The 20,987-nt window shown below is 42.2% G+C and overlaps 1 protein-coding gene across 1 annotated transcript in view; it reads right to left on the reverse strand.

Moving 5' to 3' along the window:
- The window catches only part of LOC126405365 (glutamate receptor ionotropic, NMDA 2B-like), a 205,327-nt gene that overhangs the window by 17,315 nt on the left and 167,025 nt on the right, over positions 1-20,987 (reverse strand). The window contains exons 13-16 of the mRNA XM_050069073.1: positions 15,596-15,825; positions 15,343-15,503; positions 13,886-14,073; positions 4,072-4,310 (exon numbers count right to left, since the gene is read on the reverse strand). Of these exons, the coding sequence (XP_049925030.1) occupies positions 4,072-4,310; positions 13,886-14,073; positions 15,343-15,503; positions 15,596-15,825 (818 nt within the window). The remainder of the gene's footprint in view (positions 1-4,071; positions 4,311-13,885; positions 14,074-15,342; positions 15,504-15,595; positions 15,826-20,987) is intronic.

Below are 20,987 nucleotides of genomic sequence, written 5' to 3' on the forward strand. Positions count from 1 at the left end.
ATGGGGGGGGGGGCAGCAGTGTGTGGCTCTCTGCTGTAAATTAGCCACGTGGTTTAGCCTGCAGCGGTTCACCTTCAGAGGCACACAGTGAATTACACCGAAGCCATGTCAAAACAATTGGAATGCAAATCAAATACCTCGGGGTGACTTTGGTCTCCTGGGATCCAGTAATCTACCCTCACCGGTTCTGTGGCTGATTTTTGTTGAGTGAAATATTGATTTTGGCTCAACATTTTGTAAATATTTACCCCATGGACAACAGAGAGGCCTCACCATCGAAACAAAAAGGAAAGCGCTCCAATATCTGTTTGTGTTGGTGACATGCTCATTTGCAATTTTAGCATCTCCAGAGCAGAATAAAGCAGTGACATTACAGCCAGTAACACCTCTGAATAAACAAGTAATGAAGGTCACTTTACAGACGAGGACGAGTCGGTGACGCAGGAATAAATTGGAGAGATATAAACTATTTAGATTTATTGTTAACGACAGACAATCCTACTGAGAAAGTGTGCTTGTTAGTTGTTGACTTTGGCTCATGCTAGCATTGCTCTTTAGCCCCTTTTACACTGCCTGTTCAAGGTGGGAATATTATGCCGTAATGCCGCCTCGCCGTGCTGTGAATAAGGTACGATCGCAGAATGGGGAGACAGAGTTGTCTTACCTTTATAGCAGGATTTATACTTCTGCATCAACACAGAGCCTACACCATACCCAACATTGTAGCCTGACGTGCACCTCCCCAGAAATGTAACTACACGTTGCAGCGACGCAGACCTCCTGTCTATTTTTGTAAGCTGAAACCATTTCCCTCAGTGGAAACAAAGATTTTATTCAATTTTATTTCACAGATAAGAAACAATAAATTGTGAAGACAATAAAGCCTCCACAAAAATAGCATTTTAAGTCTTCTGTGTGATTTATTCAGGCTTCATAATCTCCGCTATTTGCTATGCTAATTTATACAATGTAAAATGCCATAGGCTTATGCTAATATTGTTAGCATGTTGTATTTGTGGGGAAATGTGTGTTTAATGTGTGTTTTGAATCAACTAAACTTTGCAGCACTTCACAGAAACCCCGCCACCGACTAGTGTTTTGATGGTGTAACTGCAGAGTGACACAGACACACCACTGCACAAGTAGAAATGCTCACAACGACATAGGCCACATGCGTAGGCTACGGTGTAGACTCTGTATAGGGCTGACGCACAAGTATAAATCCCGCTCAAGCCATCATAGGAGATAGTAACAGCATCGGAACAGTGTCTGTATAAACAGGACAGCTGACAGGAGAGGACCATGGGCTGGACGGCTGTGACACTTCAAAGATGTGTTAGCGGCAACCTCAGAAAAGAACAGTGGTCAAAAACTTCCACAAATTGGAAAAACAACGAGATTTGTGAGCTCCTTACCCTCCGAGCAGAGGGCAGGATCAGCTGCCATATAACAGAGGGGGTAAATGAGTGTTACTGGCATGTTATGCCATTGTTATTGTTTATAAAGTGCTACCAACGCATATGTTATATGTCATTCTAGAGGCTGACACTGTTGTGTTACATGTCACGCCCATCACGCCTCTTTTGAATTCGTGATGCCAGCATGCTGTCTATAATCACACACTGGAGCGTCTTGATGCCGCTGTTGTTTGGTTTTGTGTAAAAATGCAAAGGAGGAATAAAGAGGGGCCGTTGTCGCGTGTCTATAGCGTGGTCTCTGTGTTAAAGGGGTTTTTCATTGCTGATTATCGGCCTCTATCTATCTTTTAATTCCTCAAACCTTTCTCTACATCCTCACCCCATTCTGTCCTATTTACTCCCTTTATTTCCCCTTTATACCTCAGGAGGTCATGTATAGGCTATAACCTATTTATGCTTATCATTTGGTAACCATGGTAACACATATGCATGTCAGCGCAGGTTTATTCCTGATTAAAAAGCTGTTAAAAACTGCAGTGATTGTATTTTCACTTTATTATGTCCATTACAATGTGTGTGACAGTAATAAGCTCCGAATCATTACGGTACACGACGCCTCCTTTTCGTCCTGTTTCCACGTCATTCATTATTCATAACGTGAGATCTGTTTGCAGTCTAATAATACTAACAATGCTTATAATGAGGGTTTTTTGTGTGTGGGTGTGAGCTCACTGTGACCAAAGAACATTAATATAAGCATCAACAATATCAAAGTGCGGCGTAAACGTCTGTCAGTCAGTGGAATTTGATTTCCCCGCGTGGGTCCTGATGATGCAGGATGACAAATGCCAAAACTGTCTAATCAACAGGTCACCTGTCAGTCTGTATAACTTCATGTTTACTCCTCTTGATTTGTTTATAAGAAGTCAGTGTGAACAGGAACCAGACCAGAGCGACATACATTAATTTATCATTGTTTTCCACTTGCTTCGGACCGAATGAACCAAACCACAGGTGTGAAGGCACCCTCTTATTCACTTCACAGTATTGAGGACCACATTTACTTGGCATTGTTGGGGAGCTCTGATTTGCTATTAAAACGGCCCTGATTATTGTGGCATGGATTCAGTTGTAGCAGATTTAGCATTCATTCTGTGAACTCCACTCCAGCACAGTATAATGAAAACAGGTTTCAAGATTAGTAATGCTGATTAAATTCCTACACTACTTATGTTCTGTACAAAATAGAATGTAAGCTCTACAGATTTTTTTTCCTTGGCTATTATCATGTTTTTCCCAGATGATGTACAGATTTTTAGTCAGGCTATTATCTCAGATGGGTTGAAGAATAGTGCATATAGCTGCTGTAAATGGGAAAAAAAGATGCCCTAAGGAAGCAGGACCCTGGGCCCCCTAAGGTTTGAGCTGTGCCCCAAACGTCTAAAACATCTGGCTCTGCCTCTGGCATACTTCATGATATAAGCAAAGATTATATCTTAAAGCAAGAATGCTACAGAGTGCTGACAATATTAATCAGGGTTTATCTTGTGCTATCAGGTGTGTGTGGTTTACCATTGTTGGTATGTGCAAAAAAAAGTGTACAGTAGCTCAAGTACAGAAAACTCACGGACCTTGTTCAGACTGTCAGCCCAAATAGTTTTTCTGGCATGTCCAGATTGTATCCAGATTAATTTTAGGAAGTCTGGACAGAAAAGAAGTGATCCAAACCACATTTGGAAGTGGTCTGAAATGCAATTCAAATCCAATTTCTACAGATGCATCTCAGTCCAGACGCTCAAATCGGATTCCAAAGTATCTTTTAACACAATACGAGACAACAACGTCAAATCCAGAGTGACGAAGTGCTGACCAGGCCCATGCTGCTACCAGCGAAAGCTATAAAGGACAACATGAGGAACAACAGTCTGTGGACAGACGCCAAAATTAGTTGTTTGTAGATGGAGAATTCTCATGCTTCCATGTTGGAAAGCTGTGTCATCAGTGTTGCTACGTAGCTACTGATGCCTATGTTGTTACCACAGCAACCCATGCAGATAGATTGCTGATGTCTGGACACACAAATCTGATCTGAAATCTTGCAAATACCAGTGCTTCAAGAGCTGATTTGAGAGCAGTGAGATCTAAAGTTTGCTAACGTTATCTTAAATTAGCCACCATGCTACTGGTCACACCAGACTAACTGAGTGTACAGAACTGATTAAAGGTGCAACTTTTCCTTTATGAGAGGAATAATGTGATCTTTCTTATCTCAGGAGTTACATTTTAAACATTTAAGTCACCCTTAAATTAATATCCCTGCAAAATTTGGAGAGTGCTGCAGGTAGTCAAGTGTGATACTACTGGGCTTATGCTTGATTTGATGCTCGAAGACACAAGCATGGTGTGAAATGCATCAGCTCCTGTGTGCTGGACTTGAACAGAAATGGCTGCCAATCAGAATCTGTCAGTCAGAATATTTGTTAAGAAGCACAACCCATGAAAAGCTCATGGACGTCTCTCAGTGGGGAATATTCCACTTTTTGTGTTTTGCCATACAGAAAAATACATTTATGATTTATTCATCTTGACAACATTTAAAGTCTGAGCACATTTTCTCGATGTTCCCTCCTTCCCCTTCCCCTCCCTGTCTCACCCTGCTGATGGAGAAGACGAAGCCGGGCTGGCCGGAGCAGACGCCCATGAAGCAGAAGCGCAGCTGCCAGTAGAACCAGTGCTCGCAGATGAAGGTGATGAGCGACAGAGCCATGGCGGCGCCCAGCATGTAGAAGACACCGGCCATGTTGTCCACATCCAGCTGGCTGGACATCACCTCGTTCTTCTCGTGGTGGCAGATTCCCGTCAGCCACAGGGACTCCAGCTCCTCCATCTCACCTGGATGGAGGGAATGTGATGACACGGGGGGGAGGATGGGCAGACGAAAGGAAGGACAAAGGAAAGGAGGGATGGTAGTTGATGGAGCAACAACAAAGAAGTAGTGGGACAGAAGAAGGAATGGAGACGAGACAGAGGATGGGGCATGATGATGACATGTGGAGAAGTGTTTTTATGATTTGTACGGGAATTGAAATAAAGAATAGAGTGTGAAAAAAGTGGGAAGGAATGTAAAATATAAAGGAGAGAAAAGGGATATGATGTAATAACAGGATGGGTATTGGAGGGCACGAGGGATGGAGAGATGATGCAACAGAGGAGGAGAGGAGGGAAGATGGCGGGCAGGCGGTGGGAAGAGGGGGTCAGGGGAGTTAGAAGTGAAACACAGCCTTGAATTTCACAGTCAGCTTCATTGCACACAGGAAGAGACAAACACGCGCCATTGGTCACATGTTAATTACATTGATCTTTTTTGTATTCATTTCTGCAAATAACCGTGTCTCTAAGTGTTTATCACACAATATATAAAAGCTTCAGCGTCGTCATGTGCCTGTATCTATGCAAATTGTACAAAAAACAAGTGCTTGCATATGTATGCATGTGCACGTTTGTGTGTTTGTGTGTTTGTGTGTCCGTGCATCTGATGCTGGTCCCTGAGCTTCTGGTCTCTTTTGTGGGTCACCTTCTGTTTCATCACGAGCTGTTCTCTATCAAAGCCGACCGTGGCAGGACAGGCGTCGCTTAATTAATCATACATTCAGCCGTTGTCGCTGCACGTCAGCATGACTCTTGCACCGGAGCACTGGCTGGCCTCTGAGCATCGACGAGAAGCTCCACAGCATACCAACTCAGAGGAGAGGCAACACACACACACACTTACACACTCACATGCACACAGGCAAAATTACAGACACAATCACACAGCAGCCATTACTTTATATCTGCTGAGAAATGGACTAAAGTGCGAGCATTATGCAGTCGTTTTGATGCGACACTGGGCGATAGCACCGGCATTTGTATGGCAGGAGCGAATCAACACAGTGACTTCAGTTTATTTTTGTAAAGATGCTCTTGAGAAGTTCTGGGCCACACTCTTTGGGCGGTTGTTTGTGAATGTTACAAGGACATTATTATGTTTATGTTCGTGATGTCATTTGTTCTTATTTAGCAAACTCTTTTCAGTAAAAGAGGAAAATTTAAACAAGGGCTTCTGTACTGTACAGGATCTCTATCTATAGGGACAACGATCTAATGTCATTTGATGAGTTGAAGTTGAAATATGACTTGCCACAGAAACATTTTTTCAAGTTTTAACAACTTAGGTCCTGCTTATACGACAATTTCAACCGAAAACGGTAAAATTTAGTTGACACAACATCGGCACTTTGGGTGCCTGATAACGCAATGTTTTTAAAACGGGTTCCAGAATGCATTTTATTTGGAGACAGCACCAAACTTGGAATATGCAGTTCCTCTGAAAACAGAGACTTTTCGCACATGCACATTACGGTACGGCATGTGTGAGAAAGTCGACCATCACAACAACAATGGCGGACTCCCGAGCTCTGTTTGTGCTGCTCACCCTGTTGAATTTATCAACGCTTCTCCAGCAAAGTAAAGACTTACTGTAGTAAATCCACCTCCTCGTCCGTCCAGGCAAACATTTGTGCGGTTGCCATTTTGTTTATACATCACATCACTTTTACAAAGTCACACCGCCACTTGCCTGGCAGGTATACTACAGCGTCATTGTCCACATTAGAAGCATTTTCTGTAAGGAACTGCTTTAGGAAAGGTCTGATGTCTAATTTATACCGTCAGTTGTTTGATAATCATAAGGACAACATGGATAGTAAGAGAACAGAATAGATTCAAGACTTACAAGAGGACATTTTAGAGAGTGACTGGCATACAATATGTGCAAAGACTCAAACTCAAACCATCAACACTCGACTGATTACTACAATATAACTGGTTAATGAGAACAAACATCACAGCAAATTTGAGTGTTTAGATGAAAACATTTTGGAGATCGGTACTACAGTTTGTGTCCTGGATGACCTCATCCCCATGACCTTTAAGTCCTAGGCTCTGCTTGTTACACATGTTTCCATACACTTCCATCCTGCCTAGGAAAGAGAAAACAATGGTTGAATTCTGTTTGCAACAGGCGAGGCGTTCAATTGCACTCTGCTGGAAGATTGTGAGTTGCCCCTCTTGGTTGTAGGTGGAAGGATTTTACAGTGAGTTTGGCTCTTGAAAGACTCACCTATATAGTGAGAAATAGGGCTTCAGAGCTTATTAATATTTGGGAAATGTTTTGGGAATTTGTAAAAAAAATGGTGACACTGAAGACGCCTTGAAAACGTAATGTTTAGATAAAGGATGCAAACTAATTTGAGGATAGTGTGCTGTACCTACCTGTGATTATGTTCTATCTTGGGGGGGTATGTTTGTGCAACCTTTTAAATGTTTAAAATCAATAAACATATGTTTACAAAATATTGCTAAAATATCAACGCCTTTTTTTATGTTTTTTGGACAGAGTGGAAAGTAAGAGCAAACATGGAGGGAGAGCAACAATTGTCCCAGACTGGATTTAAATCCAGGTCATCACACTTACGCTGAGTGCTCATGACTGCGAGCAACTCCAACACTGTAAAAAATGGCCTTTAATAAAGAGTCCACTTCAGCAGCTTGATGAAGTTAGGCAGGAGGACTATTAAACTAATCATTTTTCCAGAGCAACTATAACAGTGTTGTAAACTGGTGAATGTGTTTTTACACAGCACACACTAAGACCTGAAATACCCTTTTCACAAACAAAAAATCTAGTCTCGACTATATTACCGTGCTGACAGGCCTGTTTCACAGCCGACATTTTGACATGTTACCGTAGAAAAAGCCCAGATGTGACTAATGACATTAACGATGGCTCCGCTCTCCACTCCAACCATGAAACATTGTTAATTATATTTTTTACACCCGGGCATTTCCTACTGTGACATGTCAGAATGTCTGCTGTCAAAAAGCAATATTACAATCAAAATAATACAGTGAATGAACATGAATGTTTATGCTTGACCTTCAGGAGGATTGACAAAATCATTTTTTTTTACTAAAGGGCAACTTATTAGCTTTTCCAGAGCTTTCAAACACAAATGAAGCTCTTGTGGAAGTTCAGTCAGGAAGACAATATCTTTTCATGCTTCATTCTCTGGCTGTCAGTGTTCAACAGCTGATCTACAATCAACCAATAGCACAGCAACACGCCATCTCTGTCAGCCTATCATCTCACTGCTCCTCATTTTAAATATGGTCCTTTTTCTACCCGCAGTTCGTTCATGCTTCAGCTGCGTGTACTCTCCACCTCCCCATCACCGCCTAGTCTTCTCAGATTCAGCCTCATTCACCTCATCAGTCATCAGTCTCAAAGTCATCAGCCACCACCACCAGTGTCTAGACACATGGAGGGATTTATCTTGCTGCCGCTTAGATGTCCCTCAGTCACAAAAGTCCCCCTCTGGTGTCTAAGCACCGAGGACTTTTGTAAAATCTACACTCATATTCTGTATTACACTTTATCTTTACTTCATTCTTCTGTTTCTCCTGAGTGAGTAACATTCTTCATCCTCTGAAGTTCTAAATCAGGGTTCGAGTTATTGAGAGCAAATGGAGGCTGAGCTCCCATGAAAGCAGTAAAATCCTCCATCTGTGGGGGTTGCTAATACATCACAGCCAACCATTATTCTATCACAAAAAATCAGAGCTGTAACGGTTCGTGTGTTGAACTGTCCCAGTACGAGGGTCACAGTGTGATGCATGCAACCACACGCAGAATACTTGGTATATTCTGTAGACTGATGAACGTAATGTGGAACCAAGCGCAAGTTCCGCCTGAACACGTTAAGCCATATGCCATAAGCAACATATGCTGAGGTTAGTACAAGGAGCTGATTGGCGTACAAGCCAGTCACACTATGATGAGTGCAAATGAGAAGGCGGAGCCTACCCGCCTGCTGATTTGACTTTGGGATGTTTTCTGTACTCATCTTTAGCAAGCCTGAGGTCTCGGCAAGTTGATTTTTCCGTGTTTATTTAGACTGTTGAGGCATTCAACTGCTATTTAAGAGTCAATCCTAGACTTTTATTTTGTAACTTAAAAGCAGTAGTTCAGCATTTTGGGAAACACATTTTTCTAGCAAAGAGTTAGATGAGAACATCAATATCCATTTTATGTTTGTGTGTTAAATGTGAAGCTAAAGGGGCCGTACACATGCTTCATTTTTTGCGTCCTAAAATTCATTATTTTCAATATAGATGTGGCAGGGCGAGCTCAAATGGCAGAGCGACACAGATGTGGTGCGTATGCATTCCCGAGCACCTGTTTTTCATGGCACGACGGCTGCGCCCTGAACTGTGTTCAACTTTTGGAATGCAGCAGTGTGCACCAAAAATCAGGTGACGAGGATAAACCAATCACAGCTGGCAGATATCTTTCCCTTCTTTTGTAAATATCAGTCTGTGGTAAATATGGAGAAGTTGTTCATTTTAGTGCATGACTACCAGTGCTTTACATCTGCCCCATGGGCGATAGGCCTACACACAAACAGAGTCTGGATGAAGATCAGCTCTGCTATGATACGATGCTTGTTAAGGTTGCTTTGCAGACGCAACCTGCCACCGCGCTTTTGAAAGCTGGCACAAAAAAGGCACAAGAGTAGCACCCAGCACCATACCTCATATTTTCTAGGCAATTAAAGACGCAGCATGTGTATGGACGTAAAGCCAGCAGCCAGTTAGCTTAGCTTGGAAACAGAGGAGGATAGGCTGGCATGGCTAACAAAAGATGACAACTGTACCAGTGTTTCTAAATTCTCTAATGAACATGTTTTAAGTGTAAAAACTTTTTACTACTTTAAAATAGGGATGTGTGCAAACCATTTCTTTATGCTAAGCTAAGCTAACCAGCTGTTGACGGTAGCTTCATAATTACCTTACAGACATGACAGTGGTATCAACCTCACTTAATTTTTTTAATTCTATTTTTTTTTTTTTTTTTTTTTTCCTTTAATGGCGTTTTGCCTTTATTGATAAGACAGGTGAAGACAGACAGGAAAGGTGAGAAAGCGGGAAGCCGTGGGTCGGAAGTGAACCCGGCTGCTGCAAAGGACTCAGCATATATGGGGCGCACACTCTACCACTTGAGCTAGAGGTCGCCCCAGTATCAATCTTCTTATCCAACTCCTTTGCAGAAAATACATAAACATATTTTCCAAAAACTATTCCTTTAACTTTTATGCTCTTAAGCTTTTACACAACAGAAAGGCACATCGGAAATGCTATAAAAGCAACGCTGTTAGCCACAGAACCTCACTCATTTTGATTGACAGTCAAAGTTCACCAAACTCTAACCAATAACCATTAATAAAAAGATGTGCACACACATAATACACACGCCCACTTGTTGCTCTATCACCTCACTACCCACGTGTTAATTTTGTCTGAAGGAATAGCTCCAGGCGTTATGAGTGAATGAAACATCATTCTTTACATTACATGATATCTAAATAAACGTATTGTGATTCCTCCATTTAGTTCATGGATTTCAGAAGTGGCAGATAAAAATTCTGAGTGGCAGACAAAAAAAAAAACTTGACCGCCACAGTGGCAGGGAGTGAAAAAAGTTATTTCAGACGCTGACAATAAAGCAAGGGGAATAAAATAAAGGACACTGGATGATTCAACTGAAAGAATAACGACTGAGCTGACTTGAATGACAAAATGTAAAAGGACAGCAGTGGACTGTCTGTTTAGTAAGAACATCATGCTTTCAGTTTGTTTCTCCATCAGCTCATAATCTTTATTGCCAGTTGGATTCAAAAGCCGAATCGAAACCCAAAACTTTCATCACTGATGCCTGGCATCTCTGAAATGATGCAACAGGTCCAACATTGGTGTCAAGGGCAAAAGATCATTGAACTCAACATGCTCTGCAAATGACTCCAAAACTTTCCGTCCAACAGCCAATCAAAAAACCACTGATCAAAACTGCTGTTTCTTTTTCACGACAGCTGTGATGTATTTTTTGCCCGGGCCTGCGTCAGACTGTCCAGACTCCCTTCCAGCCCTCGTACCAGGCCACTGGGCTCTCCACGTGAGTCTCATCGCTTTCTAGGCCACCAGGAGGGGAGTGGATGGCGAGGCGTGGCAAAGTGACATTGAAATCCTGAGAGGTGGCGAGACAGGGCCGCTTGGTTCCTGTATGAATGCTTTCGCAGCAGCACAGTGGGAGTGTTACTGCGAGCCGACCCATATTCAAACACACATGTGCTCATAGAAAAACAGACATGTACACTAAACTAACACACGTAATAATCAAACTTATAATCAATAAATCAGAAACACAGCAGTCTTATTGAACTGTATGTAGGTTGATAAAAATAAACCTGTGTCATAAATAGTCAGAATCTCTACACGGCTCTCTCTTTATCTCGCTTACACACATAGGCTCGCTCATTTTTAAAGGCCTGACCCATATTCACATGTGAAAGCGCGCGCACGCACACACACACACACACACACAAACCCGCGCACTCATGCACACACGGCGTTGAAATACACCAGGAGCTATGCTGGCACCCCTAACTGGGACGCACTATAGTGGGCCCCGGAGGGCCCTTGGTTCAGGATGCTCACAACACGCTGGACCGTGCCCAAATAAACTAGCAACAACACACACGCAAACTCATACAAGCACACACACACACACACCAAACTTCCATTACATTGCCCATTCTGCATTGAGCTGTATATCAAAACAGGACATTGTGAAATTAGACTGTTAGAGTCGATAAACTGAGCGAGCAGCTGCTCCCTGTGACATTTTGACTTGTTTATGACCAGGAGTTTTCTCTTGAAAACCGTAAAGCATGTTCTGTGCGGGTTAGGAATGGACATTTTGAGCACATTTCATTTCATTCCCTGCTCGTTCTGAGACTCATTAATGCTCCAGCTCGAGCTGACAGGAATGAAGTGTTTCAAAAGAACAAGCCCTGGAGAGCTTGGACAGTCTCCCATAAAAGGCAAGCGTGATCATAAAGCACCGGGCCCCCACGGTGGAGCTAAATCTCGAGTTATATTCCTAGCAGCGCCGTCTTACCTTTTCCGTCTGTTCTTGATATAATGAGAGTGAAATTACATGTAGATTTGACTTACAGAGCCAATTAATCACCAAAATTGTGGTCACAGACACAGAAATTAATTAAGAACTATGATTCTCTCCTCCCTCGACCAGTTTGTATGCTGCTCAGTTGGGAGTGGGTTAAACCCTAAAATCTTTCTGACTGAGACGTCTGTTTTTGCCTGAGTTTAGAGTTCTTGAAAATGTTGTATTTTACACATGAGAAATAAACTTAGCCACTGTTATTTGTCCCTGCAGCAGTGCCTGAGGCAAGATTTGTTCAGAGCATATTGGTGGGTAAATCAAGCGCCTCGAATTAGCTCTTCAAGGATAATTCATGTTTATCACAACTTGGATCTTTTTTCTTTCAGTCTGGCCATCGTTTATTCTGGTTATTGTAACACTGTACTCACCAGGTCAACTGCTGTGATCTGGGATTTGGTGACATCATCGGTTTTAAACAAAGCAGGTTAGGCAAACTTGTTTGGAGGGAATAATGAAGGTCATTGGTTGAAATCTGACCAATATTGTCTCTATAACAGTTTACACACTTACGTCCTGGTTCAACTTTGACCTACCTACCATACAGTACTTGCTTTAGCTGTGCACACACACAGTCTCACTGTGCAATGACGGTTTGGCCTGAATATTTCATTCACTTTCAGTTTTGCCTGCAAAGTAAGCAGTTCAGTTTGGGGGTGTTGTAAAATACCAGTTTTGACAAGAAAAGTGATATTTAAGAATAAAATACTGACATTATGTTAATAAAACACGTTATAATATCGCGTAAATGTACCAATGCCTCCTTAATCAATTTCGTTTCTTTACGTTTTTGCTTTGTGTCCCACTTCAACGCTTCTGGTTGCCTTTTCACTATCCATTAAGGCCCTGGGCCGTTGGTGAGCACCCCAGTCTTTGCGGTGTGTTCTGCACTGTTGGTCTGTGTCTGCCTTTTTTCGCCCTATTCAGTATGCTGAATCTGGGTTGGAGACAGCGTGGCTCGTCAGTGAATGAAATCACCGTGATTGGTGGTTCTGCTCAGCGCGTGAGAAGAGAAACAGAAGTGAGGAAAGTAAACAAACAGCTACAGTCAAGAGGGAGTGAGATTAAAACAAACTTGCTGCATAAGGTAAGGTTATTTTTCTTAGGAGTAACTTTTGTTGATGTTTTGTGTTATTGTTCACTGGCACAGGGTGATCTATTCTTTCAACATTGTGCTGTCAATGTGCTAACTGGCTAACTAGCATCATGACGGTCTTCCAGTTTCCCTTTTTGAATGACCATTACTCTCGTCTCGTCTCGTCTTGTCTTATCCTGTGTCTGAATGGAATCATAAGAGTTTTACCTCGCGTGCTCCCATGATCTCGTGAATCGTTTTGTGTAAGGTGGTCATAAAACGGTGTCAATCTTTTTCTCATCTTGATATTCCGAAACAATCAAACATGTTTCATATAATCATAAGTTTTAAGTCCCGGCTCATACAAACATTGTCAACAACCAATAGCTGCCCTCTCTCCAGCACCTAACAGGAAGTAGGACACCAGGGAGACAGTAAACATGGAGAGGACTCCGGGGAGGCGCAAGAACGTGAACAAGTTTTGGTTCTCTTGTACTATGGAAAAGAAGGAGAAACTGGTGGATTTGTAGAGCGAAGAAGAGCCTGTGTTTAATTCAGCATGTGCCTAATCCACCAACCAGCACGTCTCATTCCCACGGACTCCGCCCACTAAAATACAGTAGCTAACAAATGGAGGCTGGAGCTTTTGCAAAATAGGGTTTATCTTTATAGATTATATTTGATGCCGAATTGATAAGAATACTGTCGACACATGACATCTTTTATCTGTTTCTAGTGTCATGTATTTTTGCTGACAGATTTCTTAAAGGGAGTTTGGTGTAATTTTTTCCACCAGGAGCAGAATGGGAAATAATCTCAAAAGAAATCTAGCTGTAGTCTTGAAAACAGTGACCCTGCAAGATCCCCAGTCTTTGTAAAGTCTTATAGTGTGTGACTCAAAACTCAGTTGTCAGACTTAAGTCTTTTTAAAGTCTGTTGAGAGTCTTCTAGTGTAAGGTAGGCATCACTTGTTGAGTACAGCGTTATTCTAACTGACAGAAACAATGGCTCAAGTCAATAAAATAAGACCCCAGTTGAAATAAGGCGGACTTATCCTTAAACGTTTGCTTCAAAGCTGTCAATAACAAGTTCTGTTTCTTCCCCAGGAACATACTGCATTATCTCAGTGACTAACTCGTGCATCTTTGAGTCATTATTTATACAACTCATCACATCAGCACAGCTGCATGCATGACAGGGTCTCTGCTTGCTGAGTGCATTAAACTGCGCACCATCTATGAATAAAACAGCGGAGGAAACAGCACGCCGTCTCACCGTCTCCAAAGAGCTGCAGGATGGCCAGGTCCACATGTCTCTTCCAGAGCGACTCCTTCTGGATGGCGATGCCGTACCCCGTGGTGGCGAAGATGTAGCCGCTGCCAATGGTCACCAGCTTGCAGCCCTCGTCCCTGCCAGCCATGTAGTTCAGTACGGCCGCGTCGTAAATGAAAGCGTCTAGTTTGCTAATGAAAAAGAGAGGGAGGGAGAGAGAGAGAGAGATAGGTTACAATTAATTAGCACTTTGGAGTCAGACATCACAGCTACAACATTCCAATTAACCTGCTAAATAGCACTAAGCTGCTGATAAGTGTAATAGACTTCCACTTGGTTTGCCAAAGGCTGGAGCTGGCACACAGACTGGTGAAAAGGCACACTTGATGAGAAGTGAAGAGGGGGAGTGGAAGTACTGTTGGACTTGTTCAGCTACAATATGTTTACATGAAGACCAGTAGGAACGAGAAAAACAGGGGACTTAAGCATTGATTCTTTTTGTTAAAACTATTCACAATTTCTACTGTAATATGCAGCGTTGGGAAGTCGTTAACTAGGCCTACTAGTTCTTGCATGGAGCTACAATTGAACTGACACGAAATAAAGTGTACGTGTGTTTGAACTGGGGACTAGGGCAGGTCAGTCCTCACCTAGGCAGCCTGAGGATGTGTTTTAAGGAGAGGATGGGGAGAAATTATTGGGGTGGAATCAGGCAAATGGAAACTTTTAGGAAATCCATAGTAATCAATTGCAGACATCTTGGTTGGAAAACAGGGTAACTGTAGTCAAATGGCAGGTGATTGTCGTTAAAGGACAACTCTGGCCAATGGTGCCATATTGTGTGAAAAAACATTGTGAAAATACTATGAATATGTAGTTTGTAATGAACTACATAAACTACATGACCCTGAGTAGTTAACTACTGAAAGAGCTACTGAGATTTCAAATTCAACCATGAAAACATGGTTAGGAAACGCTAAAAATGAGCAGGTTTCAAAATAGCTAGTCACAGTAGCTCAGTCCATAGGGACCTGGCTTGGGAACCAGAGGGTCGCTGGCTCAATCACCCGCACAGACCAAGCAGAGCATGGACTGGTAGCTGGAGAGGTGCCAGCTCTCCGCTTGGGCACCGCGGAGGTGCCCTTGAACAAGACACTGACCCCCAACTGCTCAGGGCACCTGTCTGAGGTAGTCCCCTCGCTCTGACATCTCTCCATTTAATGCATGTACAGGTCCTGTTTGTGCACATGGGCCTGTGTGTGTATGACAACAGAGTGAAAACAATTGAATTTTCCCTCGGGGATTAATAAAGTCTATCTTCTATATCTTTCTATCTTTTCTCCTAAAATTCCTACAGTGTATACTCAAGTGTATCAGTGTTTTCTTAAAGCCCGACTTAAATTCATTTTATTACGAAAATCTTTTTGTAAATTCGGTTTAACAGTGAAACTGTTTCTTACCCGGCCTTCAGACTCTGCAGAGCCTCGTTGACGTTTCTCTGATGGAACTTTGTCATGTAGCCGTGCATCTCTGGGTAGTTGTTCCTAATGTTTCTCTCTGTACTTCCGTTTGGGACGGTGCCGAACCGAAACGGAGGCGAGAAGTCGTTGGGACTCTGGAACTAAATATGGAAGACGGAGCATGGAGAGAGAAGCATTTAAAGCATTGACTTATTTACATGAAAGAAGACAGATTGGCAACCTTCCATCTTACCTTCTTGTCTGAGAGACCGGTGACCTGGTCCACGTACTCCTCCTGGATCATGAAAGCAGCCAGGTTGGCAGTGTAGGAGGCCAGGAAGATGACAGCGAAGAAGGCCCACACTGATACCATGATCTTACTGGTGGTGCCTTTGGGGTTCTGCACTGGCACAGAGTTATTGAAGACCAGACCCCAGAGCAGCCAGATGGCCTTACCGATGGTGAAGGATGGACCGTGAGGCTCTGAAAGAAACACAGCCGTGATTAAAGACAGATCAGCTAGGGTGTAAACCAGTGTCAAATCCAGTTGCCTACGTTATAGCACTTATCATTTAAAGCCTAGTCCCAATGAACACCTGTACCCTTTTACTAGCCCAGAGTGGCAACACATTTTGACAAATAAAGGCTTGTCTCAATTAGAGGCCTGGTCTGGTTGCTAAGCAGCTAAGCAGTTCTTCGGATGTATAAAACCAGGTTGTAAGTTTCCTGAAATTATGTGTCCATTCCTCAATTACCCTGTAAGTTATTCATATTCCTTTAGTCTGTAAGGGTCCTCAGGTCAAAGGGATCCAAAGGTTTTTTTTTTTATAAAAATGAATTCAAGTTGTGAGGACTGGTTTAACAGGATAAAGTGGTGTTGTGTCGGTATGCCGGGCGCCGTAATCCTCAAGTGCCGTAACTCACTCTCTCTCTGCTGTGCTGTCTGTTGGAGTTATATACAAGTTATATTCATATTGGTTTAAATAGACAATTTGTCTTGTCTAAATGAAATTTTTATACCACCTGTCTTCTAATGATTCTGATTCTAATTTCTGATACCTGTGTCAGCCTAATTAGATTAGTTTGAAGGGAAAAATTTTGACTATAAGGTCATGACTTTTCATTGACGTAAATGTTTTGAGTTGTCGCTGATAAAAACTATGAAGGGTAAAAATTACTAAAATGTGACCTAAACTAATACAAGCTTTTGTCTAAAGAATAAAACTGAGATTAAATCAAAGATAGCTGGTAAAATTAAAGCTGATTGCATGCACACGTCATATTTCGCTTTACAGGAAAAAAGAGCATAAAGGAATGGATTTTTTGTCATTTGTTTGGCATATATTTTGTAATAGGTGCACAAAATGTCAAGAAAGCTGATCTTAATGGGTTAAAAATGTGTTGACTTTAAAATAAAATGCAATGTTTGGAGTGGTCTTTTATTGTGACCAGCCCGAGCCACACCTGAGCAGTAATGATGCTTAATCAGCATCTTGTTCCACACCTGTCAGATGGATGGATTATTTAAGAGAGAAGTGAAGAGAGAAGAGAAGTGCTCGCTAACACGGATTAAAAAAAAAAAATGTGGCCAAAATTTGAGAGATATTAATATTTTTTGCTCTTTAACTCAAACCTGTGAAAAATGGGAGCAAAAACAAAAGTGTTGCATTTCATTCCTGTTCAGTGTATCTCACCTTTATACACACATATCACACATGTAAAAGTAATTCATATATTATTTTATTTTTTAGGATACGCTATAAACTGTCCAATTCATCTATGAGCTGGCAGCAGCCTGGTTCGTTCCAGCCATTATGCTGCGATAAGCAGTTGGTTCATAATGTTTGTGTGGGTATGTGTGAGCGTGTGAGAGAGACAGAACGAGAGCGAGTGTGTGTGCACGCACGTGGGTGTGTATTGTTGCATGGGGCTTTTGTTCACGGACAAACTGACTTCATCGTGCCAAATATCTCCTTTGTGAAGTTTGCAAGAAAGTTGGTTAAATGAATCGGGCAGAGACTTTACAAATCTGCAGTCAGGCCATTGATACATTATTGCGTCGAAGCCTTTGAGTCCAAACTTCGATCTGCACTCTTCATGATACCAAACTCCCACAGCGCTACAAGCAGATAAAACAAAAGGCACACAGAAGAGAACAGCGCTTTAGGGAGGAGTACATCTTCTCCAGAACATGATGAAGGATGAGAGGACTGAAAAAAAGAGTGTCTATATATAGCCACATCAGAGATAGAGTTGTGGGAAGACATTGATTTTTATTTTTTTTCCCGTGTCTTATCTTTTTGGCTGGGGGGAGATCTGACACAAAACTAGCCCCTCGCTGTCAGAGCTGACACGTGATTTTGGGAAATATGGAAATGAATGCAAATGACTCGTCCAGTGTGAAAGAAGCAGCGCTGGAAGTGTGTTGAAACCCAGGCGGTGAGACACACCTGTAAATGATAAAAAGAGAGCAGCGTGGAGGAGGACGAGGAGGAGGAGGAGAGGAGAATGAAGTCATTGGGTCAGTGAGGACGGCTGGTCTATATGTGGAGGCGGCGCTCGCTGTGTGTTCGCGCGTCTGTGTCTCCGTCAGTCTTTGTGCACAGTAAGACAATTTGTAAAGACGACGTGCAGCGATGATGTTACAGAGAGGAAGCATTAACCTGCAAAGCTGTACCCATGCCTGCTCGTTGGGTGCAAATTACTAGTTAGAGAATTACTCATCCGACACTCTTTCTGCGGAGGCCCAAATTGCCCGCCGCCATGTTCTCTGCATACTTGTGGAAGATGAAAGTATTTCCTGTTTTTATCCCTCTTTGAATGTTGAAATTTTGTGGACAGATAGTACTTGATTTAAATTCCACCGTCAGATTGTTTTCATTGCCAGAGCTATTATCCTGCTTTCATGTGCTGTTGGTGCTAGTCTCACATTCAGGACTTTCAAGTTGGCTGCTAAAAATTCTCCCATTCAGACGCTATTCAGAAAATCAGAAAGCTAGAAAATGCCAGGAAATTAAACCAAAGGGGCGACTAAAAACATGGCAGCTCTGGCACTGGAGTGCGTACGAGCAAACAACATTCAGATTTTTTCTTTTGATTTATCAATTAACAGTGCAAACGGTGGAGAGCAGCCTGTGAAAAGGTGACGCCACAAGAAAAGTAAAACTAGAGGCATCAGCTGTGGTGAGCAGACGTGTGATTTTCAGATCCACTAAACATCATCACTGCTTAACAAAGACTCGTCACCTACCAAATGTGCTTCTATACAAGTAGTTTCCTTCACCAAACATGTCTGATTAAACCTTATTGCTGCTTTGGTTAAACTCTCATTTCCAGTCCAGGGAATGTGATTAATCTGATTCACTCATTCTACCTAATTATTGATCTCACAACCTATCAGAGTTTTCTTACAATCCTTTGACGTGTCCTAATCAGTCAGTAATGAACCACTAAACTACACCATCTAAAGCTTAGTTCACATTACACGATTTTCACCACGATTTTGACGTCGCAGAGGATCTTGAGAGCCACCTTGGGTCGGAGGTGAGTCGGCAGATAGTCTGCCACGATGAGTCCTCATGTGTGAACAAGCCTACAAGTCGCCCCGTCGTCTGTGACTGGGACTGGATATCTGGCATGCTAGAAAACTGGAGCATCAGCCAATGAGAGGCAGGATACGTCCCACGTCAGCACGCAGGAGGACGGAAGAAATGTGAGGAGGACAAGCCGCAGGGTTGCCAGGTCTAGTTGCTTCTTTTGGGCTTGTTTCCATAGCCCTGGTTGCTTGTTTCTCTCCCAAGATCTGGCAACACTGACAAGCCGGCAAGCAACAACAACAATGGCGGCGTCCACAGGATCACGGGGAGCGCGTTGTGTTTGGACCCAGGCCCTGGAGGCAGATCTGATTCAACACTGGGAAGAATATCCATGCCTTTACGATGTGTCGTCTCCAAGTTATGAAACCTTAGTTTGGTGACATCACCGCGTTATCTGGGGCTCTGTTGGCGAGGGCTCGGTGCAGAAATCTTGTGGTGTGCACACACAGGTCGTAACGCAGTTGGCGAGACTCCCGATGACAGAAACACACGTCGCCAGGTATGAACACTGATAAGATTACGATAGTCTCTGCGACGCACAATTGGGGTGAAAATCGTGTAATGTGAACTAGGCTTTACTGAGCTGTATGTTTAAGAAATATCACATGACAGGGAGCACTGTTGTACTGAATATAACCACAGCTGTGATTCCATTGTTGGAAACTATGTATAAAAGCTTTCCCCAAATCTGTGTCCTTTTACAACGATAAAAACTGAATATGGTACAGCTGCAAATTATGTTGCATACAATTTGTCTAAAGAGCAAAGATCTCTGTGCTCAGCTGAGATCTGATATTTGACCTTTGACTGTTGAAACTGTTGAAATCAGACGGTTTGTTATAATCTAGAGGCAGAAAAGCGAATCTGCCAAATGTGCTGTTTAAATCATTCCATTTTATTTTACTCTTTTTTTATTGTGAACTGCATGGTACTTTGTTTATATGTATTTTGTAAATACAAACAAACCTACAAATTAGCCATGTTTGGTATTTTCTTGTGTGAGCAGCCATTTGTGTCTTTTGTTTCTTTTCTTTTCCACGTTTTGATTTGTTTTGTACTTGCAACATGGGAAAATGGTTATAAAGTAACAGTGTCTTGTCATGTGATCCTAAAGTTAAATGAATGAATGAATGAATATAGAAGAGTCCTACAAGCACCATTTGTTAGTTAAAAGTAAAAAGCAACACCAGATTTCTGATTTTCTTTTGTTTATTCAATCATTTATTTGTCTCCACCTACATAACAGCAGTTCAGCAGCTGGACTGGGACTCAACTGTTGCTAAGAGACGCTTTAACATTTCTGCACACTACTCTCTCACACTACTTTATGAACATCTACACATTAGTGGTTTTGGTTTTAAGCCTTGATTTTGGGACAGCCATAAGGCCTTGGTCAGAAGACCTCAGTGATGTCATTGTGGCAAGGGGACATTCAGAGATATAAAGTGTAGCCAGCCCACGCAGCGCTTTATAGGTGATTAAAAGATCTAAAATCAATTCTGCATACTGTGGGCAACCAAACTAGATTAGACAACACTGGTGAAATGTGTGAGCTACGTTGTATATTAGTTAGAGTATTTAGTTTTAGCATTTACACAACACCTTGATCTAATGACCATGAACCTAGTGCCTGGATTAGCCTATGTTAAGTATGAACAATGGGTTTCATTCATTAAATATGTGGAGTAAACAAAGAAAGAGAAAGAGAGAAAAACCTTTCCAACACTGAGATTAGAGGTATTTTAGGTGAAGTGGGGTTGAGAGAAAAATATTTTGTCATATATATAATTTCATTATTAGTGGTGTGACAGGGACAGGTGAATCAAAGGCCTGAAAGGAGGCAACAGATGCTGTTAACTCCTTGTCCTCTGATGAAGGAAGTAGGGATTGACCGACATGGTTTTGTCAGAGCCGATGCCGATACCGATTATTATGAAACAGAGATACCGATAGCCAATATTTACAACCGATATATGTACCGCTGTATACCGCTGTAAAAATCATAGTTGTCACAGAATAAAAAAAAACACTGACAAAGAAAACACCAGA

Source organism: Epinephelus moara, chromosome 18 (genome assembly GCF_006386435.1).
Source record: "Epinephelus moara isolate mb chromosome 18, YSFRI_EMoa_1.0, whole genome shotgun sequence".
NCBI lineage: Eukaryota > Metazoa > Chordata > Actinopteri > Perciformes > Serranidae > Epinephelus > Epinephelus moara.